At 42.8% G+C, this 16556-nt stretch overlaps 1 protein-coding gene across 2 annotated transcripts; it reads left to right on the forward strand.

The window, feature by feature from the left end:
• Positions 1-1494: 1494 nt before the first annotated feature.
• KLHL23 (kelch like family member 23) lies at positions 1495-16468 on the forward strand. Of its 2 annotated transcripts, XM_005290421.5 has the most exons (4): positions 1495-3152; positions 4189-5403; positions 7339-7491; positions 13097-16468. In XM_005290421.5, the coding sequence occupies exons 2-4, from the start codon at positions 4191-4193 to the stop codon at positions 13405-13407; spliced, it is 1677 nt and encodes a 558-aa protein (XP_005290478.1). In that variant the 5' UTR covers positions 1495-3152; positions 4189-4190; the 3' UTR covers positions 13408-16468. The 2 variants fall into 2 exon arrangements, with proteins under 2 accessions (XP_005290478.1, XP_008176638.1); XM_008178416.4 differs by lacking the exons at positions 1495-3152; positions 7339-7491 and having other exon boundaries at positions 3159-5403.
• Positions 16469-16556: the final 88 nt, after the last annotated feature.

Raw genomic sequence — 16556 nt, forward strand, 5'->3', positions numbered from 1 at the left:
TAAGTATTCAAAATAGTTATTGCTACCCACTGAAGGAACTATAGCTACATCAGGAAGTGTACTCATTCTTTGTTATTAAATCTCTTAACTTAGCATTTGTGAAAGGTGTTTGACAGGAAAAATAGCATAGGGACTTTCAGGTCTCCTGTTAATCCACAATTAAGTGTGTGAAAAGATTTTATGATTTCCACTGAAGCATCCAGCATCTATTCTATATAGGTTTTTGTACTGCCTTCATTACCATAATATCCAAGCACCTTCCAGTTATGCATTAATCAATGTGATTAACATGTGCCACATGTGGTTAATTTTCTCTCTCATCCTCTCCCCAAGAAGGAAATTGATGTGCAGCGTAGTGTTTTGGTGGGGTTTGATTTTTGTTAATGAAATATGTACATGTGCCATGTGTTTGTTAGAGAAGGAAAGGACAAAAATGCATTTTGCTCTTAGAACACAAGGTGGTGGGGTTTATGATGGTCCTTAGTTCCTGTGGGAATTCACTCCACAGTCTGGACCTGGCTCCTGAGAAAGCTCTGTCCTCTGCACAGACAAGCTTTACACTTGAGACAGAAAGTTCTATTGCACCTGAGGAATGGAGCTTTGCTGTGCACAAGACATTGATCATCTTGAAGATAAGAACTGAGATCTTGAACTTGACTTGATATTCTATCAAAAACCAATGTAGAGAGCAGAGGACAGGTCTGATGTGCTCACAGTATCCTGTGTTGGTGAAGAGATGCACTGCAACATTCTGTACTAGCTGGAGTTTCCTAAGGGCTGATTGCTTCATGCTTAGGTGTTGCATTGCTGTAATCCAGCTGAAAGGTGACAAAGTCAAAGACACATATAATCAAGGCCAGGTCATTATCTGCCAGGATTGGGTGGAGTCTCGTACCCAGACAGAGATGGTAGAAAGCATTACTTGTAAATGGGGCTATGTGAGAGCTTAGTGTCAGCAATGAATCTAGGAGCCCTTGTAAACTGTGGACTGAACTGACCAATTGTGGGTATAAGACTTCAATCAAAGGACTCTCCACTGTGGCTGCAAAAGTTCTCACAGTTCTTTCCTCTGACAATCAGCATCACCTCTGTCTTGCTTCTGTTCAGCTATAATCAGCTGTTCTTCATCCATGAACAGAGCTTGTCCAAGCACTGGGCCATCTTGGTGATAGTGGTGTATGTGCTGAAGGATAAGTAGAGTTGTGTGTCATCTGCATCCTCTCCCCATTTAAATCCCTTCTTTAAGATTCACTTTTTCTCTGATATCCACAAGAAGTGCACCAAAAATAATAAAAAATAAATTTTAAATCTCTCCCCTTCCCAAGTTATCCAATCCCTTAGGCTTCACAATGCCTTCTGGTTTTTGTGTGTGTTTGTCTTTCACACTGTAAATTCCAAGGGACAGCATGTGATCAAGTAGGAATTTCTGTAATATTTTTATGAAGCCTATGGGTGCCTCAGTTTCCCCTATTTGCTGCAGTGTTACCTGAGGGGAGGACTGTTTGCTGTCTGGGCAAGCTAAAACACAGGTGTGAATGGCACCTCGCTGTCTGGGGTCTTACGTCCTATGTCAGTGGAGCTCTTGATAAGAATAGTAAATCCAATTGCCCAGACATGGACATTTAGTAACCAGAGACCCAAAGAGATATGGACTTCCCCGCCTCTCAGCATGGAGGCCAAGCAACATCTCCCCAGCTCGGGAACAAAGGACTGGGGAGTAGAAGTTAAGTGTGGGCTGCAGGAAGCCATCAGGATGCACCTGAATCTGGACAAAGATAGGTGTGAGGCACAGAGCTTTGGGCTCTGTGCTGAACGGGATGGACTATGCTGTAATTTGCTTTTCTCTATTTTCTTTTTTCTGTTTTACAATGCTGGCTGAGTGTCACAGAGGAGGCACTTTGCTTCCCAAGATTGTACATATCTCCCTAAGAGGTTGCCTTTACTTGGACTCACTGAACGGCACTCTCAGCGTGAAGTGGGGTGCTGACGGACTAGAGGTCCAGCCTAAGGAGGCAGTGAAGCCACATGGCTTGTCCTAGAGATCTCTAGGGAGGGCCTGGCTCTCTGACTGTTCCAAAGCTGGGGTCCTAGCACCAGTCCTTTGGAGCCATGACACAGCAACTCTCTTATTTTATGTTTTCTACAGCACTGAACTCATTGCTGGCACTTAGCAAATAAATAATTGTCCTGCTCTGAGAATGTTTTTCTCCAGTCCTTCCAGTTTCAAAGGAGCCTTGGCTCCCTGCTTTTGATAGACAGCATTCATTATAAACCCAGAATTACTTATGCTCCAGCCATATTTAGGATTACTAGTGCTGATAATTATTTACACTAGGAAAAAAGAATCAACATGATGAGAATAGTAGACCGAGTTGTGACATGTCTACATGACACCTAGACATGATGAGAAGAGTCATTTACACCTACAGAAAGGGAACTCCGTAGCTACTTCGGTTTCCTGCATGGATCATTTGCTGTGTCCCTCATGAGGAGTCTGTCACACTCTGTCCCACATGGGCAGTGGGAGGTTGAGAGCCATGACGTGGGGAGCTCTCCGCATGCCCAGGCCAAGCCCTCAGAGTGCCTCGACACATGAGGAGAGGATGCCACCGGAGCAGGTTACAAGTCACCTGGAGCAATTAACCTTGCTGCGTCTGTAGCCTTCGCTGTTTGCGGTGTTCGGCTGAGCAGCGTCTGGGCGCGTTGCAGGAGAGGCTGATGCGGGCCCTGGCAGGTGCTGGGGGGATGCTCGCTCCGAGGGCCACTGTGCGGAACTGTGCCTGATTGCGTGTCACTGAGCTGCTCGCCTGGGAAAGCTGCAGCGGCCCCAGCCCCTGCCCCGGCAGGAGCCCTACCCCACAGTCCGGCTACTGCCCCCCTGCGCCAGGCGCAGCCGCAGCTGTAGGAGCGGGGCGCTGGTGTCTCGCGGGGGCGCGGTGACCTTGAGGAGGGGGCGCTGCCGGGCTGGGAGCAGCGAGAGGAGGGGAGACAGCTGCGACACCGACACGGGGCCGGAGCTGCCCCTCAGCTCATCAGCCGCCTCCCGTGGGCAGGCCGCGGCGGCGCCTCTCTCCCGAATATGGTCAAGGGGCAGCTGCCCGCCGCCTGAGTTCGGCCCCAGCCCAGCCGCGGCGGCCGCCTCAGACAGAGCGGTAAGTAGCGCGGCGGTCTCGGCCCGCGCGCTGGGCGGGCAGCGCTGCTGGGGCGCGAGGCGTTACCCCGCCCGCGCTGCGAGCCGACAGCGCCACCCCCGCGGCGCGTGGCTGCGGGTGGGCTTTGCTGGCCGCTTCTCCCCGCTGCCGCAGGGCCGATGGCCGAGGGTCCTCGCGGGATTCCCCTGCGTTCTCCTGGCTCTGTCGCCGAGGGGCTCCAGCAGGCTGGCCGTGGGGATGGACAGGCGCTGCCGATCCAGGGTCTGCAGCAGCAGCGCGGGCTTCCCCGCCGTGCTCCTCCAACCCGGAGCAGGACGAGCCGAGCCCAGCCCAGCTGTCGTGTCGGGGCTTCAGGCTGAGCCCGTGGTGTGACTGAGGCTGCCTGCAACGGGAGCCCCTTTGTGCTAGTGGGCTGAGCCACTAGGAGCTGGCACCCAGTGCTGCAAGGCTCCACGTCCCCTTTGAGTTCCCCGCGCGCCCAGTTGCCACTCCACTCCACCCCGAGGGCTGTGCGATACTCTCCATTGGCGCTTCCCGCGCGATTTTAGTACTGACATAGGCAGCAGCTCTCCTACAATGCGCTGGAGTTGGACATTTGGTCTCTAGGCAGCTTGGACTCCACATGGAGATAGATTTAAAATGTTAAGCTATATGGGTTTCAGGTATCTCTTCACGTGCCATATTTGCGTTGTGAGAGATCTGTTTTTCTCTGCGCATTCTGGCAGTACGAAGTCAAATATTTTCAATAGTACAATACAGCAAAGTCTGTCACGGACCCGTTATTAGAAGGAGGAAAGGAGACTCATCCATATGCATCGAGTTTACTATCCCTCTGGATGTGGTTGAATATGTATAAAGCCACGAATAAAACCTTATTTGAAAATGCGTGTGATTCTGCTTAGTGACTGGGAAATATTTTGCCTTTGGGACTGCAGCGTTGATACAATGTACACGGACAATTAACACATTCAGCGCTGACTACCCAAGGCAATTTGCATAACTGAAAACTGCCCCCTTTTGTTTGACTTTATTCCAGCGATGGCTCTGATCGGAGAAGAGGACTACACCTATATTTACAACGATCTTTCTCACCCTGTGGACTTCCTGCAGGCTTTCAGAACATTTTACCGGGATGGCTTATTTACTGACATTACTCTTCAGTGTGCGTCTGGTGTGACCTTCCTTTGCCACAAAGCTGTTTTAGCTGCTTGTAGCAATTATTTTAAGGCAATGTTCACAGCTGACATGAAAGAAAAATCTAAAAATCAGATCAAACTTCCTGGGCTCAGCCACACTATATTGGAGGCTCTTGTGAATTATGCATACACATCACAAATCCAAATAACAGAGAGAAATGTTCAAAGTCTCCTCCAAGCTGCGGATCTACTCCAGTTTGTGTCAGTAAAGAAAGCCTGTGAGCAGTTTCTGGTAAGGCATGTAGATACTGTCAACTGCATAGGGATGCACTCCTTCGCAGAGTATCACCTTTGTTCAGAGCTAGAGAAAGAATCTAGGAGGATATTGTTATCAAGATTTGAAGAAGTGTGGAGGCAGGAAGAATTTCTGGATATCAGCTGTGAGAAACTCCTGTTTATTCTCTCCAGAGAGAATCTCAATGTTTGGAAAGAAGAGGCAGCCATAGAACCTGTAGTTAAATGGATAGCATATGATGTGGAGAAAAGAATTGAATGCATTTTTGATCTGCTGAACTGCCTCAAAATAGATTTAAATGAAATATATTTAAGATCAGCCTTAAGCTTACGAAAGAAACACCAGCTTAATGAAAACAAGATAAGGTCTCTGATATACAATGCATTAAACACCAACCCAAAAGACATTTCCAAAAGGCCCACAACAGCTATGTATGTGATTGGAGGATATTACTGGCATCCTTTATCAGAAGTCCATGTGTGGGATCCTTTAACTAATGCTTGGATACAGGGAACGGACATGCCTGATCACACAAGGGAGAGCTATGGGGTCACTAGTTTGGGACCCAACATTTATGTAACCGGGGGCTATAGAACTGACAACATAGAAGCCCTTGATATTGTGTGGATATATAACAGTGAAACTGACCAATGGACAGAAGGCTGCCCCATGCTTAATGCAAGGTACTATCATTGTGCAGTTACCTTGGGCGGCTGTGTCTATGCTTTGGGGGGCTACAGAAAAGGGGCTCCAGCACAAGAAGCAGAATTCTATGATCCTTTAAAAAAGAAATGGGTTTCCATTGCAAACATGATCAAAGGTATGTAACCTTTCCCATGGTTGCCTCAATGTCTGTCCTTTTTCACTTGTCACTTGTAAACTACAGCCACATTTAGGGCAAACAGCTCCATAGAAGTACCAATGGGAGTACTGGGAGTTTTCCCATTAACTTTAATGGGTTTCGGTTCAGGTCTTTATTAGCCAAACCACTTGAAACATCCAAATATCTGAACTCTGTACAGTACTGTATCCAACAACACTAATGTAAATTTACAGGTAGTATGTTCAGTTTAATGTTACCTTCTCTTGAGCAAAATTTCTGTATAAGGTATAGAAAAGTCCCTATACAATTTCAGTCCTTCTGGTGCTGAATGGACCTTCAGAAAGTGACTTGTGGAACCAGAAGCTGAGTTCCAATAAAATTATCATAATATTTTGATTCAGATTGTACTCTAATGAAAATATCATTTAACTTTAGCTCCAATGGATGGTAATTACTTTGTATCCAAACAGCAGTTAAGTTCTAGCTGATAAAAACTTCTGATCAGAATAACAAATTCCAGGTATCACAATGTTTACAATTGTGATACATTTCTTTATAGCCACATTTCCATCATTCATAACTTCTGTTCATGTAATTTTATCACATCTCTGTGCATTATCAGTCCAGGGCTTTTAATTAGATCCTTGGTGGGAAGATGAAAAGTGCCAGCAATTTATTCTACAGATTGAAAAACATTTGATTTGCTTAGTTATTTTTAAATTTTGAATTTGAACTATTGCAAAGAGTAAACTGTATTATCTTGTTATCAAAGATAATGCAAGTAAAACAAAATCTAAATTAAATCACTGCATGTTTTTTTAAATGCCATATTCTCTCTTTTATAAGCAGTCTGTAAAATACAAAACACCTAGAAAATGGATAATGACAATGTTGAAAATCAGTAAAATTCATACTGCTCATGCAGCCATTACTTAGATGTCCATACCTTTTACTATAAACCATTATTCTTCTTGATCTTATTTATTGCTAATTTATAAAGGAGTAGAATATTAGAATTATACTATAAACTATTTTTTCTGTTTTGTATAGGTGTTTTCTCTCTTGTGTTTTAGAAGCTTAAAAACATATAATTTCCTTGCTGATTTTTGTCCATATTAATTTGGCAAGCATTCATTTTTGTTACTATTTTTTTAATGGAGATAAAGTTGACGTCTCCAATTTGTTTACTTCCTTGTTTGTACAACAGCATCATTAATGATGTCACTCAGAGGATTAAAACAGTAGAAATGATTCTGTAAGTTGTTGAGTAACCTCAATTCCCATTGAAGATTTTCTTGGTAAAGAAATGATTATTTTAAAACGGTATTTAAAATTCTCTATGAAATTAAAATAATTTTAAAATAAGTTAAATTTCCATCCTAACCTTGACAGTGCTTCTGTAATGTATGCAGTGTTGTTGTAGCCATGTGGGTCCCAAGATATTGGAGAGAAGGTGGGTGAGGTAATATCTTTTATTGGACCAACTTCTGTTGGTGAGAGAGACAAGCTGTGATATCTTTGCCAGGCCTGAAGAAGAGCTCTGTCTCGCTCACCAACAGAAATTGGTCCAATAAAAGATATTACCTCACCCACCTTGTCAGTGTTACTTTAAGTACTGCAAAACGAGGTACCTAAAATATAAAGGTTACACATGGCTTTTGTGTGGTCTGAAAAGATGGATTGATATTAATATGCAATAAAATTTGTAAGAAGCTTTATTGTTTTAGTTTACTTTTCCTTATATTGACAAGATAAGGTGTCATAAGAGTTCTCTCTGGTGCTTTTATTACACATTCATTTACATACCCTGAAGAATAATTTTATACTAAAATATTAATTAATAAGTAACTTCAACTTTGTATTATTGATGGAAGTGGCAATGAGTATTCTGCAGAATCTGAAGGTGTGCTGTGAATTTTATACTATAAATAGGTGTTGGAAATGCCACAGCCTGTGTCCTGTGTGAAGTAATCTATGTAATTGGAGGCCACTATGGTTACAGGGGAAGCTGCACCTATGACAAAATTCAGAGCTACCATTCAGGTAGCAATGAATGGAGAATAGTCACTACAAGTCCACATCCAGGTAAACAGAAACACTTCCCTACGGAATATAGAATTTGACTTCGGTTACTTCTAGTTGGAAGTTTTAATGATCTTTGTCATTGCTTTAGATAATGTTTGTGACGTTGCAGTCTATATGGTTTTATAAAAATATGATAATAAGTGAATATAATGTAACTGGGATATGCTTCATGCAAAAGGTCTCTTGTAAGGTATCATTACAAAGCTTATAATCTACTGAGTGTGATCATCCTATTTGTATAAATGTACAACTCTTGTATCTAAAACTAGAAATATAAAATATAACTCTGAGGGCTTATTGTAATTATGCAAAGTGTGGGCCATTAATGGTGGTTTGAAATCTTGATGACTCCCATTAACCAGGACCATTGTCTGCAGATGGCTGTGTTTTAGCTGTGAGTCTTCCTGTATATGTGTGTGCTGACAAGTGGGCAATGAAGTCTTACAGTGACATGTGATCATGTCACCTGAACTGGAATCCATCTTTAACCTGGTGCTTTTCCAGTGAGGGGGGTGGAAACCCAGAGGGACAAAGGGTTCCTGCCTTATGCAAAAGATATATAAAGGGGTGGAACAGAACAAAGGTGGGGAGAGAGCCATCATGAAGAATCCCCTAGCTACCACCTAAGCTGGAACAAGAGCTCTACCAGGGGAAAGAATTGTGCCCAGGCCTGGAAGGTGTCCAGTCTGAGGAAAAAACTTACTGAAGCATCTCTAAGGGTGAGATTATCTGTATTTAGTTTGATTAGACATAGATTTGCACATTTTCTTTTACTTTGTTCTGTCTGTTACTACTTGGAACCACTTAAATCCTACTTTCTGTATTTAATAAAATCACTTTTTACCTATTAATTAACTCAGAGTATGTATTAATACCTGGGGGAGCAAACAACTGTGCATATCTCTCTATCAGTGTTAGAGAGGGCGAACAATTTATGAGTTTACCCTGCATAAACTTTATACAGAGTAAAACGGATTTATTTGGGTTTAGACCCCATTGGGAGTTGGGCATCTGAGTGCTCAAGACAAGCACACTTCTGTGAGCTGTTTTCAGGTAAACCTGTGGCTTTGGGGCAAGTAATTCAGACCCTGGGTCTGTGTTGGAGCAGACGGGAGTGTCTGGCTCAGCAAGACAGGGTGCTGGAGTCCTGAGCTGGCAGGGAAAACAGGAATAGAAGTAGTCTAGGCACATCAGTTGGCAGCGCCCAAGGGGGTTTCTGTGATCCAACCCATCACAATGTTCTTTTGTAAAGAGAATAAGCTTCAAGTGGTGCAATGCATTCTAAATCGCTGTAAGGTTAATAGCTAGCAAAATATTTGATCAGTAAGCCAGCAAATAAATGTTTAACGTTAATGTAGTATGAAAAGTATTAAAATATTATAAAGTTGTTTGCTGTGTTGTTGTAGCTGTGCTGGTTAATAGCTAGCAAAATATTTGATCAGTAAGCCAGCAAATAAATGTTTAATGTTAATGTAGTATGAAAAGTGTTAAAATATTATAAAGTTGTTTGCTGTGTTGTAGCTGTGCTGGTCTCAGGAAATGAGTGAGACAAGGTAGGTAAAGTAGTATCTTTGCTTCCTTCCCCAAACCTGAAAAAGAGCTCGGTGTAGCTCAAAAGCTTGTACCTTCCACCAACAGAAGGCAATCCAATAAAAAAGTATTACCTCATCTATCTTGTTTCTCTAAAAATATTATAGAAAGGGAAAATAAGAGTTATATTCAGAGAAACATTCTAAATGTATGACCGAAATCACTTTTTAATGCACATTTTGAATTGTTTTCTATGTACAGTTTGGGAAGGGAACATACGAGTTTTATATTTTAAAGATTTGCTTTACAGAACTTTTAACAATATTTAAAAATAAGTGTCCTGAGTGTACTGAAATGTAGGTGAAGTGTTATTTCATTGTTCTTATTTTTATTTTTGTTTTCTTATTTGTGTGCATCTGCATTTTTATGACTGTGAAGTTTAATAGGGTGTTAGCATTAAAGACAGTATAGAAGATAAATTATTGTTTTAGCAATCCCTAATGCATACATTCAGTAGCAGTATAACTTGGTTGTTAATTACTATAAAACCCCTTTGTTGGAGAAAGAACAGGAGTACTTGTGGCACCTTAGAGACTAACAAATTTATTAGAGCATAAGCTTTCGTGGACTACAGCCCACTTCAAAGAAAAAGTGGGCTGTAGTCCACGAAAGCTTATGCTCTAATAAATTTGTTAGTCTCTAAGGTGCCACAAGTACTCCTGTTCTTTTTGCGGATACAGACTAACACGGCTGCTACTCTGAAACCATTTGTTGGAGAAGGTGCTCCTGGTCATGTTTTCATTTTAAACCTTTCCAGCATGTACTTCATGATGACAGCTGTATACTCATGTTATACACATCTTTGCTGGAGTGGAGTTTTATGAGAGAGCTCTCCCACCGACAAAAAACTTCCACCCCCAATGAGTGGCGGTAGCTTTGCAGGCAGGAGAGCTCTCCTGCCAACAAAGCACTGTTCACACCGGCATTTTTCGTCGGCAAAACTTTTGTCATTTGGGGTGTGTGTTTTTTCCCCACACAACTGAACGACAAAACTTTTGTCGTTCAGGTTCCAGTGTAGACAAAGTCTTAGGCCTTGTCAACACTTAAAACGCTACAACTGCGCAGCTGCATCGCTGTCTCACTTCAGTGTAGACACTATCTACACTGACGGGAGGGGCTCTCTCGTCAGCGTAGGTCAGGGGTCGGCAACGTTTGGCACGCCGCTCGCCAGGGTAAGCACCCTAGCGGGCCAGGCCAGTTTATTTACCTGCTGATGCGGCAGGTTCAGCCGATCGCGGTCCCCACTGGCCGCGGTTCGCCGTTCCGGGCCAATGGGAGCGGCGAGAAGCGGCGCAGGCGAGGGATGTGCTGGCCGCGGCTTCCCGCCACCCCCATTGGCCCGGGACGGCGAACTGCGGCCAGTGGGGGCCATGATCGGCTGAACCTGCCGCGTCAGCAGGTAAATAAACTGGCCCGGCCCGCTAGGGTGCTTACCCTGGCAAGCCGCGTGCCAAACGTTGCCGACCCCTGGCGTAGGTAATCCCCCTCCCTAAGAGGTAGTAGCAAGGTTGATGGAAGAATTCTTCCATTGACCTAGCACTGTCTACACAGGGACTTACATCAACTTAACTATGCTCCTCAGGGGTGTGGATTTTTCACATCTCTGAGCTAGGTAGTTATGTTGATTTAATTTTCTACTGTAGATCAGGCCTTAGTTCGTTTCAGAAGTGTATTAAGCATATAATTAATATATTGCTATTTTATATATTACTAAGGAAGGACTATATTATCAATACAGTACACTATTTTCCTAGAAACTCCATCCCCTTTTGGGCATTCTGCCAGCTAGCAATCCACTGACATGGATTGCTAGCTGTCAGAATAGAAAGTCTCAAGCAGATTTTGCTTCAGAATCTACATATTAATTTTAAAAAATAAAGTTTAATTCTAGCTCTGTTGGTTGCAGAGATCATGCACAATGCAACCAACTATTGTCTTGTGTCTGCATAAAGACAGACTGCAACACTAGGGAAATGGAGATTGACAAAAAAGGTAAGAAGATTTTGACTCAGGAACAGGACACAATATATGGAAGGTGTAAACCCTAAGAAGGAAGAGGATGATGAATTTGAATAGAATGAGAAGTAATAACACCTAGCTCTTATGTAGCGCCTTTCATCAGTAGATCTCAAAGCATTTCATAAAGGAGGTCAGTATGATTATCCCCATTTTACAGAGGGGGGAACTGAACCACAGAGAGGTGAAGTGAGTTGTCCAAGATCACCCAGTAGGTCAGTAGCGGAGCTTGGAATAGAGTCTAGGTATCCTGAGTCCCAGCCTTGTCTTGTGCTCTATCCACTAGGACATACTGCCTCCCTGTAATGTAATGGAATGAAATTAATAATGAGAAATTCTTGACAGTTACATTGATTTTTTGACTGTGGAATAGTCTGCCACAGAAGTGGTGGAAGCCTCAACATATAGGACAATCTAATCTAGATTGGATAAAGGACAAGAAAATTAACTGAAGGGAACAATCCTTCCTGGACAGAGATAGAGTAGATTTCCCTCTCTACTTCCTATGTTCAGCTACATAATTTTTTTAAAAGACTCCCTTTAACCACTGGTTATAATGTATGTTGCTTCTACGATGCCCTTAGTCTTCCTGAGACCTGACACAGCAGAAGTTGTTGAGGTTTTTCAGAACCAGATCTGATCCAAAACCAATTTGTCAATGGAGAATTTCCCATTGACTTCAATGGACTTTTGAAAAAAGACCCCAGTGTGACTGATATTGTAACCAAATGCAGTATTTTTTTGGGACCATAGTGTATTAAGTTTATGAATGTTTTATGTATCATTGTGGGCCAGAGATTGTTTGCAGCTCCATTGAGGGAGGGTTAGTACAGCTCCTGCAGGAATTGAAAACAGTGGGGGATGATTACTAACAGTTCCTGTTTGCAAACAGCTCCATAGAAGTACCAGTCCCTATGCATATACTGCTTCAGGCTGGGTTTTCCAGAGACTACAAAATAAAGAAAGGGCTTTTGGTAGAGCTTGAACTGAATTGTAGGGCTTCCTTTTGATTCAGTCCAAAGAAAGACCCAACCCTTGCTGAAGTGTTAAAAGGGACGTTGGCCTACCAGACTCCCAATGTGGAGGTTTGTGATTTCTGAAGTGTGTAGGAGCTTTTATTATTTTTATGCTTTCTCCGTAATGCTTTTTTATCTTAAGAATAAATGTACTTTGCTGAGAAAGTTGTGTGGTAACTTGTAACTGCTGACAATGCACTGTTCACAGCCTTTGGAGAAGAGGCAATATACAGGGGCTGGCCCATAGGCAGACAGGCTTGTAGGGCAGATGTGGGCAAACTATGGCCAGTGGGCCACATCTGGCCCGTGGGACTGTCCTGCCCGTCCCCTGAGCTCCTGGCTGGGGAGCCTAGTCCCCGGCCCCTTCCCCACTATCCCCCTTTCCCCGCAGCTACACCGCTGCGCGGGGCCGCGCTCTGGCCTGCCGCTCCCGCTGGGCAGCGTGGGGAGCACAGCTGGCTCTGGCCAGGTGTTATGGCTGTGAGCTCCTGCTGCTGGTAAGGGGGCGGGGAGGGGGGGCGTTGGGTAAGGGAGTGGAGGGTCCTGGGGGGCAGTCAGGGAGGAGGGGGCGGTTGGATGGGGCGGAGGTTCTGGGGGGGGCGGTCAGGGGATGGGGAACAGGGAGGGTTGGGAGTGGGAGTCCCGGGGGGCCTATCAGCGGGCAGGGATGTGGATAGGGGTCGGGAGGGCAGTCAGGGGATAGGGAGCAGGGGGGGTTGGATAAGAGGGTGGGATCCTGGGGGGCAGTTAGGGGTAGGGGGTCCTGAGAGGGGGTGGGCAGAGGGCAGTTGGATAGGGGGGCGGGAGTCCCGGGGGGGCTGTTAGGGGGCGAGGGTGTGGACCACAGAGGGGGAATACAGATGCAGTTACTCTGAAATTGTGACACAGAGTCTATCATATGTAGCTTCAGTTCCACCAACTAGATAGTACTGCTTGTTTGTTTTATTATTCTAAATTAAACTATTTTCCCTTTCTTTCTGAAGAATATGGATTGTGTTCCATTGCCTTACAAAACAAGCTCTATCTTGTGGGTGGACAAACCGCAATCACTGACTGCTATGACCTAGAACAAAATGAATGGAGCCAGATGGCGCATACGATGGAAAGAAGGATGGAATGTGGTGCAGTTGTCATGAATGGATGCATCTATGTAACAGGAGGATATTCCTATTCAAAAGGAACATATCTGCAAAGTATTGAGAAATATGATCCTGAGCTTAATAAATGGGAAGTAGTCGGCAATCTTCCCAGTGCTATGCGTTCACATGGTTGTGTCTGTGTGTACAATGTCTAACACAATCTGAATATTATATGTCTGTTGCAATAGATAAGCAATTACAGTATCTGTACCAGTACAGATTACCTCTTCGGCAATGTATTTAATACAACCCATCACTCAAATTTAATATAAATCTGTATGCAAACCTGTATTTATTAAAATTCACTTCATATAATATAAACTTTGTGACAATACTTTTGTATAATTTCATTTTCAAAATAAATTCACCAGTTATTGTTTGTCAAAAAGGTTTACAAATCATCTTTACAAAATTACTCCTTATACGTCCACAGGAAGTATATGTAAAAAGACTAATTTGTATTAAGAAGAACAGGAGTACTTGTGGCACCTTAGAGACTAACAGATTTATTAGAGCATAAGCTTTCGTGGACTACAGCCCACTTCTTCGGATGCATATAGAATGGAACATATATTGAGGAGATATATATACACACATACAGAGAGCATGAACAGTGGGAGTTGTCTTACCAACTCTGAGAGGCCAATTAATTAAGAGAAAAAAAACTTTTGAAGTGATAATCAAGCTAGCTGTAGTCCACGAAAGCTTATGCTCTAATAAATTTGTTAGTCTCTAAGGTGCCACAAGTACTCCTGTTCTTCTTTTTGCGGATACAGACTAACACGGCTGTTACTCTGTAATTTGTATTAATTAACCACTGGAGGGAACCATGCTCAAGGTTTTGTCACATTGCTAAGTGGACTGAAAAACAAAAGATTTTGCACTTCTATGGACTACTTGATTTTCAAGTGAAACATTTAATAATTTGAATGTGGCTATTAACACTTATTGTTTAGTGACTGTCACAAGCTGATTGACTTGTTAAGATATTTTGCTAGTCCGCTTTCAAATCCCCATACAAAACATAGATAGAAGGCGTTTGCCCTAGTGCTCTAGAAGTAAAATAATGCTCTATGATACTAAAGATTCAAGTTTGAGACGTGTTCACTCCTTTATTCCTGTATTGAAAAGGCACTTAGGGAGCAATGGGAGAGGGCCTCACATTGCTCCACAATGACCTCCTCTCAAGCTGATTCAGGAATATTGTTGATTGACTCCAGATAATGCTATATCCTTGATTGCAGGATTGGTTAAGATACATGTATTTTAGAGTGGAAAAGACTGGCAGGGAATCTAATGGACCCTTTGAGGTACAAACACCTCTGGTACAGACTAGAAAAACAGAATTATATTTTATATAATTGTTTTCACACCAGGATCTCCAAAAGCACTAAACATGATTTAGTGAGTGAGGCAAACACAGCAGCCACAGGAACTCAGCAAAAAGTTTAAAGATAGAATACTGACCAGGACACTAGATTTATCCATTACTCCTTTCAGAAGTGTAATCTGGGATCTATCATTTTAACTATCCAATATTGCATTGTGATCTCTACAATGCAGCAAGGTAGTTTCAACGCAGCATAAGGTACTAGTACAATCCACATGAAAGATTTGAACGTATGAGCTTCTGACTCAGACAGCATCAGTCTTCTTACAAATGTTTTGAGGTATAAAATGTGCCCTGTCACATTCAGGGAGCATATACAAGATGTAACTTTTGTTAAATTGCATTTGGTTGACTGTTGATCATTTCTTCAGAGGTTTTTATGGTGTGCTGTTTTTATGGTGTACTGTTACTTTTAACATGGGGAGTTTAATTTTGCTTCTTTTTCCCTGTCATGCACCCAGATGTCATGATAATAATGTATACAATAATTTAAATAATATATACAATAATTTAAATAAATATACACCTACCTCACAGGGTAATTATTATACTCTCTTGTTTTCTTTTTAAGTATCACCATTGTAGTATCTGGACATCTTACAAAAAAGATACTATATCCTTTAGAAAAAATAAATCTCCTGCCCACTCCTTTAAAGCCACAGTCTTATACTGAGAGCTGTCAGGGTTCTACCACTGGTTGTTGGAGGAAACACCTGCCTAAATAGGCATTGATGATATGAGATAGATGGAGAGTAAAAGGTAGAAAAATATTCTCCTTATTTACAAAAAATTGTAAGTATATTCTAGGAGATTTCAGAGCATATATGCCTCAAATTTGTAATTTCCCCTCTAATCTGTAAAAATTTTGCATTCTTTTTTTTTGCTACCCTCTTATATCATCCTACTCTGTTTATTGCATTAAGCACTAGTAATCATATTGCACTAAACTCTGAGTTTCAATTTAAAACAGTAGATTTATTTACTTTTGTCTTGGTGTTCGCAAACTTCCCATTCTGAGGCTCATGTGCATGTAGGGAATTGTGAGCTGTGCTTATTTAAAGTCTGGTGGAAAGCTATTGAATGATTTTAATATAGTTTGCTTAAAGAAAATAATATATAAAGGACCCTTGACAACTGAACTGCCTAGTGCTTTTGAATGGGGTTGCTAAACAGGTTAGTACAAAGTGGAGTGAAAGGCAAAGACATTAGAAAAAACTTACGATGAGGAGACATAAATCTGCGATGAGTTCATTTCTGCCCCCCATTTTCTTCTCTCCTATTTGGAATTATTCTCTAAGAATATTTTTTAAAAAGTTAAATGAAAGATTAAAGAGCAATATTACTACATATAAAGCAGCATCACAGGATGGCTAGCTCCAGTAAATGAAGCAGGACAGACCATTGTGCCAGATAAAGTGCTCCCAATTTGGACAATTAAGAGGGTAGACTGGAGTAGCACCTGAGGCTTATAAAAGATCAGGGCGGTTCAGCAGCAGAACAAGACCCAGTGAGGGAAATGGAGCTTAGGGAGTCAGAATGGAGTGGTTTACTTAAGGGCAGGTGAGAGGAGGGGAGCTGTAAGTCATCAGTGTCTTTGCAGAAGGTGTTTCTTGGGGGAAGGTAGGAGAGCAGTAAGAGGGTTTTGCTGGCTGGTATCCCCGAGTCAGAGAACTAGATGAGAGGGTTGAATGCCAGAAAGCAGCAGGGGGAGTTGCCTGCTGGCTCTATGCTAGAGACTGAAGGCAGTGAAGGAGTTCATCAGCTCACCTCTCCAGAGCTGGACCCAGAGGAACTGTGAGAAGGCCAGGGGGAGTGAGATACTCCTCTGGCAATGATGCTCCCAGCACAGAGGATATGGGGGTTTCTGCGAGGATAAGTGGGGTGGTACTTCAGGTGGAAGTGCTGGGATGACTG

The sequence above is a fragment of the Chrysemys picta genome, chromosome 11 (genome assembly GCF_011386835.1).
Source record: "Chrysemys picta bellii isolate R12L10 chromosome 11, ASM1138683v2, whole genome shotgun sequence".
Lineage (NCBI taxonomy): Eukaryota > Metazoa > Chordata > Testudines > Emydidae > Chrysemys > Chrysemys picta.